Raw genomic sequence first — 16,030 nt, 5'->3', positions numbered from 1 at the left:
AATTCATTCAATACCATTGTAACTTTGAATAGTCACTGAACAAATGGTCACAGGGTTGAGCACTATCTGTATTGTGCATTACATTTTGGTATTTCCCATTAAAATATAAATATATCTACATATCTATATAATGGCTTACATTTCAGGAACAGGCAATTGATAGGGAGCATGAGAGAGATGTTTTCCAGCAAGAAATACAAAAGCTTGAGCAACAGCTTAAAATTCCTCAAAGATTTCAACCAGTCAGTGAACATCAAAGTAGAGAGGTAAGATAAAGGGGATAAAAGCTAATATGGCTTTTTGAGAATTAATGGCGACACTGTACAGAATCCTATGGGTATATACATATGTTTGAATTTAAAGACAAGTGCTATTCTGTTTTTCATCCACTTTTTACAGTAATTTTTATGGTAAAATAAGATTTACAAACTATGGTAAAACACAAGTATTGCAATGAATGTATAGACCAGCGCTATGTGGTAATGTAGGAGGTAAATTATTTATTTTTTAAAGAAAAATCTTCCTGGGGAAACACAGAGGAATGGAGGGTAATAGTCTGTTTGTTGCCAGTTTCTACTTTTCCCAAAAGAACCCCCTCAAATCCTTAGAATTCTTACAAGCAGGTAGTTCTTAGCTTACAGCCACATCGACATGAGAATATTCATCGCTAAGTAACACAATAATTGTAATTGTGAGATGTTGTGTGACCACAGCAACTTAGGATGGCAAGCCCAGTACTCCCATTACAATCGTTAAGCAAAAATTAACCTAGACCGTTAAGCAAGTATCCATCCCGAGACAAACCATTGCAGCTTTGTTCCTTCCCTGTCCTGAACTTCAGCAAGGTAAGGGATTGCTTCCAACTTCTCACATCTTCCAAAAGCAGCACAGCTTTCCAAAGAATGAGGGAGCCACATGTGGGAAACAATCACCAAAGAAACTGGGTTCCAAAGGAGACAAGGAAGTGCTTTTGTTCTGGCTGCAACGGCTGGGTGTGAAAAATGCAAAGATTGGTGTAGGCAACTGGGAGAGAAGGTAGATAGGTAAATTAAAGCTTGCTGGTTCTTACTGGTATTCATGGGTACTGCAGCTTGGTGCCACAGTGCTCAGGTGGGCTGGAGACCCAGATGAGTGCTCGGTAGAGAAATTGGTGTGCCTTAGGTAGGATGGTAGCCACAGGTCCAAAGATAAGGCAGTGAGGTCTTTTCAGCAGGGGTAGCTGGCTGCAAAAACTGGGTAAGAAATTATTGCAAGGAACTGGAAGAGAAGACAACAAGGCTTGCTAATGTTTGATGGATTTGTTTATTTTGGATTGTGTAGTAGTAGCTTCCTGGGGTTTGAAAATGGGCCCCAGAGCCAGATGGTTTGGTATTGCTTCTAGCTATGGTCCAGGATGACCAAAAAGGCAGAGATGGGGAAGATAGGCAGTTAAAATGCCACCACATTTGTAATTGCAGTCAGACTATCAAGCACTTTTGATCATTTTGCCAAAACTTCAAATATGGGTTGCCTATCTATTTTTTGAGCTTTATTGTAACTTTGCAGAGTTGCTGAATAAGAATGATCATAAGTCAAGGATGCACACACACACACAAAAACACACACATACAATGTAGCCTAAAGGCCATAAATTCCAATAGGTATAGTTCAGAATAGTTATATTATAACTTGAGCATAGAAGGACTTATAACATCCAAAATTATAACTTGAATATAGAATATTCACAATTAGCAGAGCTCTATGTTTTCATGTTTGTGTATGCCTGTGGATATGTTTGTAATGCCGGTATAATGCTTGGCTGAAATAATATCTAAAACTCTATGCCACGATATTAAGAATTCCAGAGTTTACTTTTAGATGGGTATTGATCATCTAACCTTAGATTATATATTGGTTATTTCTTTTAAAGCCCTTTATGGCGCTGGTCCAGAATCTCTGAGCAACCATCTTTCCCCAATAGGATCAGCCTGCCTCATTTACCCAGCAGTAAGAGCCTACTATGGATACCATCAGCCATGTAATTGTGGCTACATGTGGTCCAGGAGAAGAGTCTTTTCTGCAGTGGTCCCCACTCTTTGGAATTATTTATTTGATTTTGGTTGCTTATGATTTTCTCCAGACATTTTAAGTTTTTTTAATACATCCTTTGTACATCCTTCTCTTTTCCTATTTCATACAATTTTAACTTACCATAATTTATAGCTAAAATTTAAATTTGAATTATAGCCTGTATTAGAATGGATTTCTTCTGATCTGCCGCCAGGTTGAACAGTTAACAAATAATCTTCAGGAGAAAACAGATAAATGCAGTGAGCTTTTGCTCTCTAAGGAGCAACTTCAGAGAGATGTGCAAGAAAGGAATGAAGAAATTGAGAAATTAGAATGTAGAATCCAAGAACTGGAACAAGCTTTAATGATCAGTGCAGACAGTATACAAAAGGTATTTTTCAGTAGTCTGTTTCATTTATAATTATTTATGCAGTGTTGTTATCAATGTAACTTGCTTTATAATAATGTAAGAAATGTGACTTAAAGAAGTGATAGTTAAATATACTTACTTTAAAGGTGGAAGAAAAAAAGAAATTTGGGTCTGCCACTAAAAGGGGGGACTTGCCTCTAGAAGCACAGCTACAGGCTGAGCAAGAAGCTGTAGACAGGAAGGAAAAAGAGGTAATTAAAAAAACATTTTTTTAAAAAATTATTCAGAACTTTCACTACTTTGAATTGAATTCCGCATATGAGGTGTAAAGGAATTCATATCTATGCAGATTCTCAATTATCCAAGTCATGGTTGTCCCAAAAGTGTTTTTTCAAAAGTCAACTGAATTTCCTTGGTTTTTTTCCCCTTGAAAACATGTCGATTCTCCTCCAAGAAGCTTTTTCAGTTCTGACTGAACTGAAGATTCTTCTTTGATGATAAGCAAAACATATTAAAGAAAAAAATTCAAGAAGGTCAATTTACCTTCTGGAAAAGAACCTTTGGAACAAAGGAATTCATGGTTCTGTATAAACTTGGTTTTGTGCAGATCTCTTGTAGTGCTCAAAAAAGTTTGTTACATTTTTAGAAAATTATTAAGAGGAATAGAAACAAATGTTTAAGTTAAAAAAAAATGCTGCATTTATTTTACTATTAGATAACCCATGACCCATTCATTCATTGTTTCAAAAACATTTCCTTACCTAAATAGATAAATAAAATTACCATGGATAGACATAAAAGCAGTGCCCTTATGTGGGAGAGGAACAGCTTCCAGCTTGCTTGCAACTTTGTTATTGGCTTTGTTCATGCAAAGCTGGCAAGCCGCATCAGAAACCACACATGATTTTGGCAGCATTGCAGGGTGGTGAGAAAGTGCTGCAGAGCACTACAATTTGCCTTAGGATCCTTGAAATTTCAATCTCACAGGAAAAATGGACCCCAGATTTTGGAGACATTCTTTTAACTTAGACCATTTGAGATACCATGATCCAAAAAATGTTGGTGTATGACAGTGATGGCGAACCTTTTTTAGTTCACGTGCCAAAAGAGGGTGTGTGGGTGTGTTAGCATATGTGCATGTGCCCATACCCTTCCCCCACGCATGCGCAACCCCCCCTTACTGCAGTCTGGTAGGTGATAAAAATTGCTCAAAGGGGAAACTGGAACTTCGGGAAAATGCGATTCCGGTTTGCCCATTGTGCTGGTTTTTCACACTCCGGGGCTCCAGAAAGCTTCCCTGAACCCTCAAGAGAGCAAAGAGCAGCCCAATGGCAAACCAGAAGTGTGTTTTCCCAAACTTCCAGTTTGTCCATTAGAGGATTTTTTTTTGCCTCTGGGGCTTCAGGGAAGTTTCCCTGAAATATCCGGAGAATGAAATGGCCTTTCCCAAGGCCAAGAATCAGCTGGCACGTGCTGGAGCTGAAAGAGGGCAAATGTTTCACATGCCCTCCGATATGGCTCCATGTGTCACATATGGCACGCATACCATAGGTTTGCCATCACAGGTCTATGAGATACACGCTGAATTGAAAGTTTCAAACAGAAGAGAATTTGAATAATACGTAGGTCCATGTATTTTATCTTATTTGTTTAGTCACCTGAAACAACCCTAAAACAAATGCATCCCTAATGCTCACCATAAATATTAGGATAGAGTATTATTACATACTCAACACACATTATAAGATATTTTTAATTATTCTGACTTTTAAACATACTCAACACACATTATAAGATATTTTTAATTATTCTGACGTTTAAACAAATATTTGAAATGTCTCTAAATCTCCTAAATTAATAAGGTAATATAAACTAAATTGGAAGTTTTTTGCTAAGAATCCATACAGAAGATAAATCAACATGATTTTGCTATTTCATTTTCTTAGATAACAGAAATGGCAATGATTTAGATCTTTATTGATGAATGAGAGCATTAAATTATGTATAAACAAAAAAATAGCAAGTTATTTACTGAGATACACTTAAAATGTACACAAATTATATTAAAAATTCTCATTTAATTCCACCCTTGGATTATCTGCCTATTTTTAAATTATCAAATGTTCCCTTTCATCTTTGTAATGCTGAGGATATATGAATAAATCATATTTTATGCTTGAAGGTTTGAGGATCATTTGTCTTTTTAGTATTTAAAAGAAAATGTTTAGTATGGTGGCTTGTTCCTCAAAACAAGTGCTGCTAAAAAATTGTTCTTGTTTACATAAAATAAATTATTCCTTTGCCACTTATTTTGGATATACAGATCATAAATCTTGAAGAACAGTTAGAACAGTTCCGTGAAGAACTAGAAAACAAAAATGAAGAAGTGCAGCAGTTACAGATGCAGTTACAAATTCAGCTAAAAGAGTCTACAACACGGCAACAAGAACTTGAACAAGAAAATAAATTATTTAAGGTATTATGTGATAATAAATCGTGTTTTTCTTTCCTTTTTTAAACATAATCTGAATTTATGAAATCTGAAAATTATGAAAAAGTATAAAATCTTGAAGTATTTAACTATTTAACAGTGGCAGTTTTTTGTCTGTAGGAGGACATGAAACAATTGGGTCAAACTAGCCAGAATCCTGAAGATACATCTATAAAGGGTCATCATCAAGTTCCTGAAAAATATGTAGAGATAATACAAGAAAAGGAACAGAAAATCCATGAGCTCCATGAACAAATTTCAAAATTGCAGCAACAGATGGAAATTACAACAGATAATAAGGTAATAATTTATGGAATCCTTACTGACGCCATCCCTTTAAACAACTAACAAACATGTTAGAACAGGGACTAAAACACACATAATTATACTTCTAAATAGAATATGCATGGATGTTTATTAAAGATATTTTGTAATACATATTTAATATTTCATATAATCCCTTTCTTTATTTGCAATTTGTGAAATAGTATAACTTTTATAACTAACACAATTTCTGGTAATTCTAATTGTTAGTAGTTGCTTTGTGTTATTTTTCCTGCCAATTATTTTCTCATAGTGGCTTTTATTTGCTCACAATTAAACAGATTTCTTTTAACTGAATGTGATCAGCACCCCCCCAAATATATTAAAAGGCTACATCTGAATGAAATATTTATCTTATCTTATTTAAATAAAAAGGAATGACTCTGATTAAGTTTTTATAAATTTCATATAAAAAGCATTGATATACAGAAGTTTTAAAATACAGTGGTACCTCGTGATACGAACCCCTCATCATACAAACAACCCGAGATACAAGCCGGGGTTTCGTAATTTTTTGCCTCTTCTTACGAACTTTTTCTGTCTTACTAACCCGCCACCGAGAAGCCCCGCCGCCTGGCTGTCGCTTTTTGAAACAGCCGGGGGGCTTCTCGGTGTCCTCCCAAACCCGAATGCCAAACCCGAACTTTTGCCAAACTTCTGGGTTCGGCGTTTGGGAGGCCACCGAGAAGCCCCCCGGCTGTTTCAAAAGACGACAGCCGGGTGGTGGGGCTTCTCGGCGGCCTCCCGAACACCGAACCCGGAAGTTCTGCAAAAGTTTGGGTTCGGGTGGCCGCCAAGAAGCCCCGCCGCCCGGCTGTCGTCTTTTGAAACAGCCAGGGGGCTTCTCAGCATCCTCCTGAACCCGAACGCCAAACCCGAACTTCCAGGTTCGGCATTCGGGAGGCCGCCGAGAAGCCCCCTGGCTGTTTCAAAAGACGACAGCCGGGTGGTGGGGCTTCTCGGTGGCCACCCAAACCCGAACATTTTCCGAACTTCCAGGTTCGGCATTGGAAGAACGCTGAGAAGCGCCCGGCTGTTTCAAAAGGTGACAGCCGGGCGGTGGCGTTTTTTCCCCCGTTGCATGCATTAATTCATTTTACATTGTTTCCTATGGGAAACAATGTTTCGTCTTACGAACTTTTCGCCTTACAAACCTCCCCTGGGAACCAATTAGGTTTGTAAGACGAGGTATTACTGTATATGATTAGTGACATAAAAATGAGAATATTTTTTCTTTATTTTTATTTCAATTCTACTTAGTTGGTTGAGCAGAAAAATGAGCACATAAAAGAATTGGAAGCCCAAATAGAATTTTTAAAGAGTGATCAAGAACGTGTCAAGCAGAACAGTGAACAAGAAATAGAACAGCTAAATGAAGTAATTGAAAAACTCCAGCAGGAAATGGTAAATATTGAACACAAGAGACCTTTGGACTTTTCACTGACTCAAGATGATGTTGATAATTTAAAACACCAACTTGATGTTGTATTGGCAGAAAAGGAAGAGTTAGTGATACAAGTGGAAAATCATGTTAAGCAGTTGTGCATTGCCAAGAATGAACTTGAGGGAAAACAAATTAACATATTAAAATTAGAGAAGGAACTAAACATACTGAAAGAAGAACTTGAAGAAGCTAGAGAAAAAGCTGAACAAAATATAACCGTGTGCCAACTACAACATGCACAAATAAATAAAAAGATTGAAGAAGATGCTTCTAGAACAAGTATAAATTTACAAATACTCAAGAAAGCTCTAGAGGAGAAGGATTTAGAACTAATCCAGTGCACCGGGCATTTCAAGGATTTCAAAGACCAAGCCCAAATGGTGTCAAACAAGCTCAAACAAAGAATAAAGGAGCTAGAAGAAACCATTGAACAAAAGGAACAAAAGATTGCTGCAATCCTTCAACATAAAGCTGAATTGAATGTGGTTATGGAGCAAAGTCAACTTTCTCCCCTAGTAGCTGCAGTTTCAGAAGGTAAAGAAGAAGCCGTATGTATTCCATTAGAAAATGCAAAATATATAGGTAAGGAAGATGCAACAACTAGGTTACGAGAGCTATCAGAGAAACTTTCAGACATGCAGAGACAACTGGAAGATGCACAGAATAACCTGCAACTAGAAAGAACAAAACTGGAAAATGTACAGAAAGAGGCAAAAGAAAAGGAAGAGAGACTTGTTGAGCTTCAACAACTGCTAAGAGAAATAGAACAAAGACATAAAAAGGAGAAATTGTCACATTTCGAGGAAAAGACCCAAATTCAGGTATGTATGGCTTGAAATTGTTTTCTTCAAATATGAGTCAGTTATTCTAAAAACATTATTTTGGGAGAAGTGGGGCTGTAACTGTTGAAAATGAAGAAACTGAAAATGAATGGAAAGTGATCCCTCGATTAGCACGGTCTCGATTAGCGCGAAACGCTGCAACGCGGTTTTTCAAAAAATATTAATTAAAAAATAAGTCCGCGCTAGTTCTCTCTCTCTTTCTCTCCCTGTTGCCGGCGTGGTATATGAGAGAGAAAGAGAGAGGCAGAGGTCGGGCGCATTACCGGGAGGTGGAGGCGGCGTGGGGACGCTGGGTGCCGGGGACACCGAGGAGGGGGTGGACGTGGCCTCTCAGCTGCAGAGCCGAACAAGGGCGGAGGCAACGGCGGAATCCGGCTCTGGGGCCATGCGGGGCCGCTCATCCAGGGGGGCGTGGACTGGCAAGTCGCCCTCCTTTCTCTTTCTTTCTCTCTCTTATACCACACCGGTAACAGGGAGAGAAAGAGAGAGAGCGGAGGGCACCTTGCCGGTCCACGCCCCCCTAGATGAGCGGCTCCGCATGGCCCCAGCGCCGCCCAGGCAAAGGGGAAACCCCAAGATCGCTTGCCGCTTGCCGTATTGCAGCGAAGGAGGCGAAGCAAGGCTCCAAGCGGCAAGCGGCAAGCGATCTTGGGGTTTCCCCTTTGCCTGGGCGGCGGGAAGACCAAGGGAAGGTTCCTTCAGCCGCCCAACACCTGATCCGCTCCGCAGCGCGGCAGCAGCGAGGAGCCGAAGATGGGGTTTCCCCTTTGCCTTTACCCCATCTTCGGCTCCTCGCTGCTTCCGCGCTGCGGAGCAGATCAGCTGTTGGGCGGCTGAAGGAACCTTCCCTTGGTCTTCCCCGCCGCCCACACGCAAACTCCACCATCTGCGCATGTGCGGCCATGAAAAAAATGGCGCATGCGTAGATGGTGTTTTTTACTTCCGCACCACTATAACACGGAAATCGATTAGCGCGGGAGGTCTTGGAACGTAACCCCCGCGCTAATCGAGAGATCACTGTATTTCTATATTACCTATGAGGAATCAGACATCCATGCACAAGTTCAAACAATAAAAGAACCATAATGTAAAATTACAATAAAATGTGTAAAACAGTATTAACCGTTTGGCCCTTCACCAGTCATTTAACAAAAGTGATGCATGGATAATAATGCATTATTTTAGGTTATTATTTTTATTGCAAAAGTGGTGAAACTTTACCAACATATGTGTTTCTACATCTTAGCTGCATACGAGTAGCCACTTTCATTGGGCAATAAATTGGGCAAATGCTTAAATCTTCATGCTAAGAATTAATTTAAGTCAGGACTTATCCTCTATTTTAGTTTTAGGCTACTACCAATGTGAGATACTACCTTAGCATAGTAACTAAGAAATAGTGCTTAAGTTGGTTTATACTTGCATGAATTACTATTTTGGTACTAATAATTTAGGTGGTTGCAGAGCTGGGTGCAAACAAGCAAGGAAATTATCTTGAATTAGAAAAAGTCAGAGCGGAGTCAGCTGCAGCCAAGGAAGAGCTTAATAACTACAAAGAAAAAGCAGAGAAATTGAAAGAACAATTACTGGTAAGAAAATATAAACATGTTGCACTTTGCCTTAAAAGTTGCTGTGAACAATGTATTTGAAAGGTGCAAGGGTGCAAAATAAAAGCTTTATTTGAAGGGTGCATAACTAAAAGCATATTAGGTGGACTTTGTAGAGAATTTCAATTCTATTATTATTACATAGTGTTTTTTATACTGCCATGCTATCTTCATTTAATCAATCTAAAACTAAACATTCAAATATTCAGAAGATTTGCTGTGAGGGTTTTCTTCCTGCATGATTTGTCAGTAATTCAGTAAGAAATCAAGAGCTGTATTACTGAGGTTTTTATATAAAAGTAAACATTGAGAATGATTTCTGTCTACGCCTTAAGGAAGACTAATCTTAAAATTTGATCTACACATGGAAAAATCTGACAAAAAATTAATATAATTCAGATCATATTTTTATTACAGGACAATAGAGACTAAATAAATTTTCTTAAATAAAATCTACAGGACAGATGGCAACATTATTAGCAAAAGCTGGTATTATTTATTCCTTCGTATTTTCCATTCAGAAGCTCAAAATGTATAATGGTCTTTCCTTCCATTTTCCCCTACAAGAAAAAAAGATCATGTGAAGTAGGCTATGTTGGGAGTAGAGAACTGGTTGGAAGTTGCAAAATGAGTTTCTATCATTAAGGGTAGATTTGAACCTGCGCCAATCCTACATCTTAATTACTGCACCACACTGAAATTTGCTTGCTGTGTGCATTGGCTGCTTGTTATTCATATATAGTTAGCCTTGTTCCATGTTTTTTAACTTGTGAATATCAGTATGTTCCTGAACACATATTACTTTTATATGCTGTGCCCTACTCCCCGCTGCCTAGTACATCATTCTTAAATTTGTACAGTACATCACCTGTGTTTTAATAATAAAAAATAAAAGGAGCGTTGGCTTACCTGTAAATCTATTCTTAGTTGGTTGCCAATAATCCAGGAATGGGTTGCTACAGTCTGATTTGCCTAGTTATTGAGTCTGTGTTTTTCGGACAGTCCTCGTTGCCTTTCTGTGCTTTCCCCAGTTTTCGACAAACTGATGAATGAAAAGGAGACTTGTACATAATGTTAGAGACAAGGCGGCACCAGATCCCACAAGTTTTCTGTAGGGCAGGGCTGGATTATTGCATAACCAACTGAGAATAGGCCTTCAGGGAAGCCAATGCACCTTCTCCAGCATGCTTACAAAATAGTCCGGGAATGGGATATACCAAAGCCTGATATCTGTAAGGGCAGGTAGCCGTTGGAACTGGAGCAATCTGCCTTTGTTTTTAGAATCACACACTGCGCCAGAGACGAGGCTGCAGATTGAAATGGCCAACTCAAAGGAGACTGGCCAAAGCCAAGCCCACTAGTAGAGACTGGTCCCAATGTGAACAGCCACACAACTGATGGCTGAAAGCAAAAGCCCAGAAGGCGGTGGCCTAATAGGACTAGCCCACCCGTGACTGTATACTTGCTGTTAAAGGCTTAGGCCATGGCAGGGCCAGCCAGCACTATACAGAGTCATTGAAATTTGAGCCCAGTGAGTCTTTGCTGTGCTGGGCCTGAGGGATGGAGAGTCGAGAAGCCCTACATAGAACTCTGGGTCAAAGAGGAGAAAGCAACCATCAATGATTAGAACGGTGACTCGCTTAGTGCCAGGAGAGAGCAACTGAAACTAAACAAAATGGTGCTTCGCTTAGTGCCTGCAAATGTCTGACTCCAACTGAGGAATGGATTTTAGAAGTCCAGGCACACTGCTGACAGAGAAGTAGTGTCAGTGGAATCTGACTGTGTGGCAAAGGGCTGCACAGTGGGGAAAAATCTCCTTCAGTTTGAATGCCTCCAAAATGGCTGCCAGGGCTCGAGTTGAGCATGCAGCTGAAATTGGCAACTACAGCCGCAGAAGTAGCCTTCATCTGGGAGAGTGCCAAATGGACACTAACGATCCCAGAGGCTGGAATCCGTGGGGTAGGGTGGCAACAACCCAACATAGAAACATAGAAGACTGACGGCATCTAGTCTGCCCTTATACTATTGTTGTATAGTTGTAACAACTGTTGAAACATCCTTAAGTGGCTTGTAAATATCCTTTAATTTTTTTTTCAATAGAATTAGTTTGGAGTAGCTGAATTGAAAGGAATAAATCTGAATCCAGGCAGATCAGACTGTAGCAAACCATTTTTGGACTATTTAGCAACCATACTGGAGAATTTAAATTTGCTACCAATTAATAACTAGCAATACAATGATATTCATTAATTCCTGTAGTGGAAGGAGAATATAGAGCAGCAAAATTACAAGCAAGTCCAAAACATATATTTATGAGTACAGTGTTCCCTTGATTTTCACAGGTTCGAACTTCGCGAATAGCCTATACCACGGTTTTTCACAAAATATTAATTAAAAAATACTTCGTGGGGTTTTTCTTATATCACGATTTTTCCCACCCAATGACGTCATATGTCATCGCCAAACTAATAATTTTTGCAAATAAATAACAAAAAAAATAATTATTGTTAATAAATAATTATGTTTATAAATATCAGGATCACTGTGTCTTATTCAATGGTGAGTACCAGTAATAATGGTGAGTAAATCGTTGTTAAGGGAATGGGAAATGGTAATTTAGGGGTTTAAAGTGTTAAGGGAAGGCTTGTGATACTGTCCATAGCCAAAAATGGTGTATTTACTTCCACATCTCTACTTCGCGGAAATTCGACTTTCGCGGGCGGTCTCGGAATGCATCCCCCGCGGAAATCGAGGGAACACTGTAGTTGTCACTACAAACTATTTGCAAATTGGGGCTATTATGCACTTTGGGGCTAAGAACCCCAATTATACCTACCAACTGAAAAACTTTCCAAGACAACCCAAGAAAGGGGTCTTGGGGTTTTGGTGGACAGCTCAATGAAGATGTCAACCCAGTGCACAGCAGCAGTAAAAAAAAAGCAAATTCCATGCTTGGCACGATTAGGAAGGGAATCGAAAATAGGTCAGCAAGCGTTGTATTGCCTCTGTACAAATCGATGGTGAGACCACACTTGGAGTACTGTGTACAGTTCTGGACACCGCACCTCAAGAAGGATATAATGGAAGTGGAAAAGGTGCAAAAAAGGGCAACAAGAATGATAAAGGAAAAGGAGCACCTCCCTTATGATACCAGGTTACAACGCCTTGGTCTCTTCAGCCTTGAAAGACGGCGTTTAAGGGGTGACATGATCGTGTATAAAATCATGCATGGGATAGAAAGGGTGGATAGAGAAAAATTCTTTCCTCTATCCACAATACTAGGACAAGGGGGCACTCCCTAAAGCTTATAGGTAAGAAAGTGAGGACAAATCAAGGGAAATATTTCTTCACCCAGAGGGTCATTGGTTTATGGAATTCACTTCCAGAAGAGGTTGTGACAGCCTTGATAGCTTCAAGGCAGGATTAGACAGATTCATGGATGCCAAGCATATAGATGGTTATTGAAATGGATGTCCAAGTGCTGCCTCTATGTTAGTTGATGCAGGCAGGATTCCCTTGAGTACCATTTGTTGGGGGTCAAGGGAAAGGGAGGGTCTTGCCTTCTGTTTCTACTCAAGATCCCCATGGACAATTGGTGGGACACTGTGTGACACAGAATGCTGGACTCGATGGGCTTTGGCCTGATTCAGCATGGCTCTTCTTATGTTCAAAGAACTGGGTTGTTTAAAAGATCATACTAGTTGTATCTTCTTTCTGTAAGAAAGTTTGGAAGAATCTGAAATTTTGTTTGTTTACAGGTAAAAGAAACAAACCTGATTTATCTGAAAGATGAATTAGAGCAAACCAGAAGTAAATTAGCCCAGGCAGAAGAAAAAATTGCTGGATATATAAAGAAGGAAAATAATATTATAAAATCAGAGCAAAAAGAAGACAAATGGATAGATGCATCAAGTCAGACAGAAAAGGCACAGCAGATCAATAGCTGCAACCAGACCTCACAGGTCCTTGTGAAAAGTGAAGGAATTCAGATTGATTTACAAAATGAATATTCTTCAGCAGAAGTTACAGAACTCATAAAAGAATTTAATGAAAAAATTGAACAAATGCAGGAATTACATGCTGCTGAAATAATGGATATGGAAACAAGACATATCTCAGAATCAGAAGTGTTGAAAAGAGAACAATTTGTTGCAGTACAAGAGTTAACAGAAGAATGTAATGCTTTGAAAAATGCCATAGATGTCCTAAGAAATAAAGAGGTATGTGCTATGTAAAATACTAACAATGTTTGGTTTTTCATAGATAAAATTTTCATTGCTCTACAAATGTTATTAAGGCACTGCACCAATGAAACACTTTGGTTTTGCATTGTCCAACAGTAATTAATTGGATAAGTATCCAAATCTGTTTCTGAATTGTTCTGTCTAGGTTCCCCCAGACGTCAACACCAACTAAAAAGAGTAGCCAGACACACTGGTAAAAAGCAAAGTCATTTTATATCTTTGAAAACAAACACAGATAACAGAAACTGTTCTTACAAACTGGAATGCTATGAAGCTTCACAGAAAAGTCACGACGGCCAGACAATACAACAGGCTTCTTGCTGGCACACACACCACTGTAGATAATAAAACCCACGCCTCTCCCAAGTTTTCAGCCTTCGAGACCACAAGCCAGAATCAGAGATGCCAAGAATCGAAGCAAGGTCACAGGACTCCCAAAAGATAACTCTCCACAATACAGGAAGGGCGGGCCTGCCTTTTCAACCTTTCTGAGGAGAACCACACCCAAAACCAGCTGTTGCCTATTAGGGATGGAAATACCTGGCTAATTGTCCCCTTCGTTGTGCTGCCCTTCTCTGCCTCATATCTATGATGGCTTGTGCGTTCTCATCTAATGACTCCAGGCTACTCGCTGGGGAGAGCTCCCCCCAGGGGTCTCAGGCTGTTCTCCCTCCTCCTCGTCCTGACATTCCTCTTCCCCGTCTGCCTGGTCCTCCTCCTCCTCCTGATCCTCGTCCTCCCCCTCTGAGCATGGGGCCGGCAGAGTTCCAGCCGTTCCCTGAGGAGCCTCAGACTGAATCACAACACCGAATATTTTTATGTTGTTAGTTAAAATAAAAATGTTATTATGCTGATAGGTTTGCTGTTCTTAAGTTGAGCTATTGAAACAGAATTCATTGTCAGCTCTAACTTCTGTTCTATTTTAGGCAATCCCGGATAGAGCACAGTCTGTAACTTCTGTTGCCAGTGATAGATCATATAGTGGTAAGAGAATATTAATTTTCTGGAAAAGTATATTGGTTAACTTTATTTTCAGAGCGATTGTTAAAACCTGGAAGGAACTATATATTTATGATTTGACAACTGAGTTTGACTTATTATTTCAGACCCTGCTTCAGACTGGAACCAAGGAACATACGTGACTCCAAGCCATGGATCAGAAACCATATCAGATGTTGTAAGAGAGGAAGGCGAAACAACAATGGATTTTCTTCCAAAGAAAATCGAGGTGATTAAGATCTATCGTGATTTTTAAGTAAAAAAACAATAGCAGTAAAAAAATGTTTGCAGTTTCATGATACCATCCAGATACCTACCATGATTTAAATTACTTATCAATTCTAATTAAAACTTTCTTCTTTTTCTTTCTTTCCACTCCCACTTACAGATTTTTAAAAGTAGTTTCTAAACATTGAAAAAGGAATAGTAATGATTCATTCTCCATTCTATCATATCTGATGTTTTCCTCCCTAGGGTTTGTTAAGAGCTATTCATGACGAGGGCGTACAAGTACTTTCACTCACAGAATTTCCTTACAATGAAGGTGAAGTTATTCCTAATAAACAAGAACTAGTACCTTGGTTAGAAGAACGCAAGGCTTTCTTAAGCAGTATTTCATCTCTGAAAGAGTTAATTTCCAAAATGCAGATTCACAAACAAACCAAGGTAATTATGATCATAGAACGGTTACATTTTAGCAATAGCACTTATATACTGTTTCACAGTACTTTACATCCTTTCCTAAGTGGTTTATAGAGTCAGCATATTGCCCCCCAACAATCTGGGTCCTCATTTTACCAACCTACGTACATAAATCACGTAATATTCTATTAATGCTCTTGTGGTGGAATCTCCAGCTAAAATGGAGGGAGGGATCAAGAGGAATCAGAGTTTACAGCCGTGGCACTGCAATAAGTGGCACAGTCGAGACCTTCTCTGGAATCCTTGAATTTTGCCATCCTTTAAGGGAATGTAGTCAGTCTGGCAAAATTCTTGTAATGTAAGTGACCAGCAATAAAATCTGCGTTGAGATTAGTGACGGCTGGTTCTGGTTATTTTCACCTGACAATTCTCTAGTTATAGAAATATTTATTTTTCTATAAATGTATTTTAAAATTCTTTTTGAATCTCTTGAAAGTGCCTCTTTTATTTAGCCAGCTAAGACAAATTCTTGTCTCATTTTTAAAAGATTGCTATCAGTCCAATCTTTCATATGTCTGGGCAAATTAGTATGATATAATTTTAGTCATGTAATAATAAATTTCAGTACAGAAATTTACAATAAAGCTTTATATTATTTTTTTACTTTTGTGCTTCTGTTTTAACATTAATCTTCAGTTTCACAACTTTTTTCAGTAGTAACTTTACAGAGGCTAAAGAAGCCTTCCCTAGTCTGCATATGTATTGGGTCTCTGATTTGGAATTCCAGAGATTAATACATGTGAAATGGGAAACCTTGCACAATGGGGAAAGGAGCTTTAAAGGGAAAAAAGTTTCATATAAAACAAGAATTGCTAAAATTACCAAAGCTTAGAAAATGCATGATAAGCTATAGTCATAAATTTTGTTCTTAAGACTACTGAAAGTCATTATATTGTTAAGAGCTAAGAATTTTCAATAACATAAAATTATATAAACGTAAAATATTGTTTTTATATAA

The 16,030-nt window shown here is 38.8% G+C and overlaps 1 protein-coding gene across 1 annotated transcript in view; it reads left to right on the top strand.

Annotated features, from left to right (window-relative positions):
- AKAP9 (A-kinase anchoring protein 9) overlaps positions 1–16,030 on the top strand; it is a 59,028-nt gene that overhangs the window by 16,849 nt on the left and 26,149 nt on the right. Inside the window, exons 5-15 of the mRNA XM_070728146.1 lie at positions 147–266; positions 2,264–2,440; positions 2,566–2,670; positions 4,743–4,895; positions 5,031–5,210; positions 6,495–7,499; positions 8,975–9,109; positions 12,886–13,347; positions 14,298–14,355; positions 14,478–14,599; positions 14,845–15,036. Coding sequence (XP_070584247.1) covers positions 147–266; positions 2,264–2,440; positions 2,566–2,670; positions 4,743–4,895; positions 5,031–5,210; positions 6,495–7,499; positions 8,975–9,109; positions 12,886–13,347; positions 14,298–14,355; positions 14,478–14,599; positions 14,845–15,036 — 2,709 coding nt within the window. The remainder of the gene's footprint in view (positions 1–146; positions 267–2,263; positions 2,441–2,565; positions 2,671–4,742; positions 4,896–5,030; positions 5,211–6,494; positions 7,500–8,974; positions 9,110–12,885; positions 13,348–14,297; positions 14,356–14,477; positions 14,600–14,844; positions 15,037–16,030) is intronic.

The sequence above is a fragment of the Erythrolamprus reginae genome, chromosome Z (genome assembly GCF_031021105.1).
Source record: "Erythrolamprus reginae isolate rEryReg1 chromosome Z, rEryReg1.hap1, whole genome shotgun sequence".
Classification (NCBI taxonomy): domain Eukaryota; kingdom Metazoa; phylum Chordata; class Lepidosauria; order Squamata; family Dipsadidae; genus Erythrolamprus; species Erythrolamprus reginae.
This window is presented reverse-complemented; position numbering and strand designations above follow the sequence as displayed.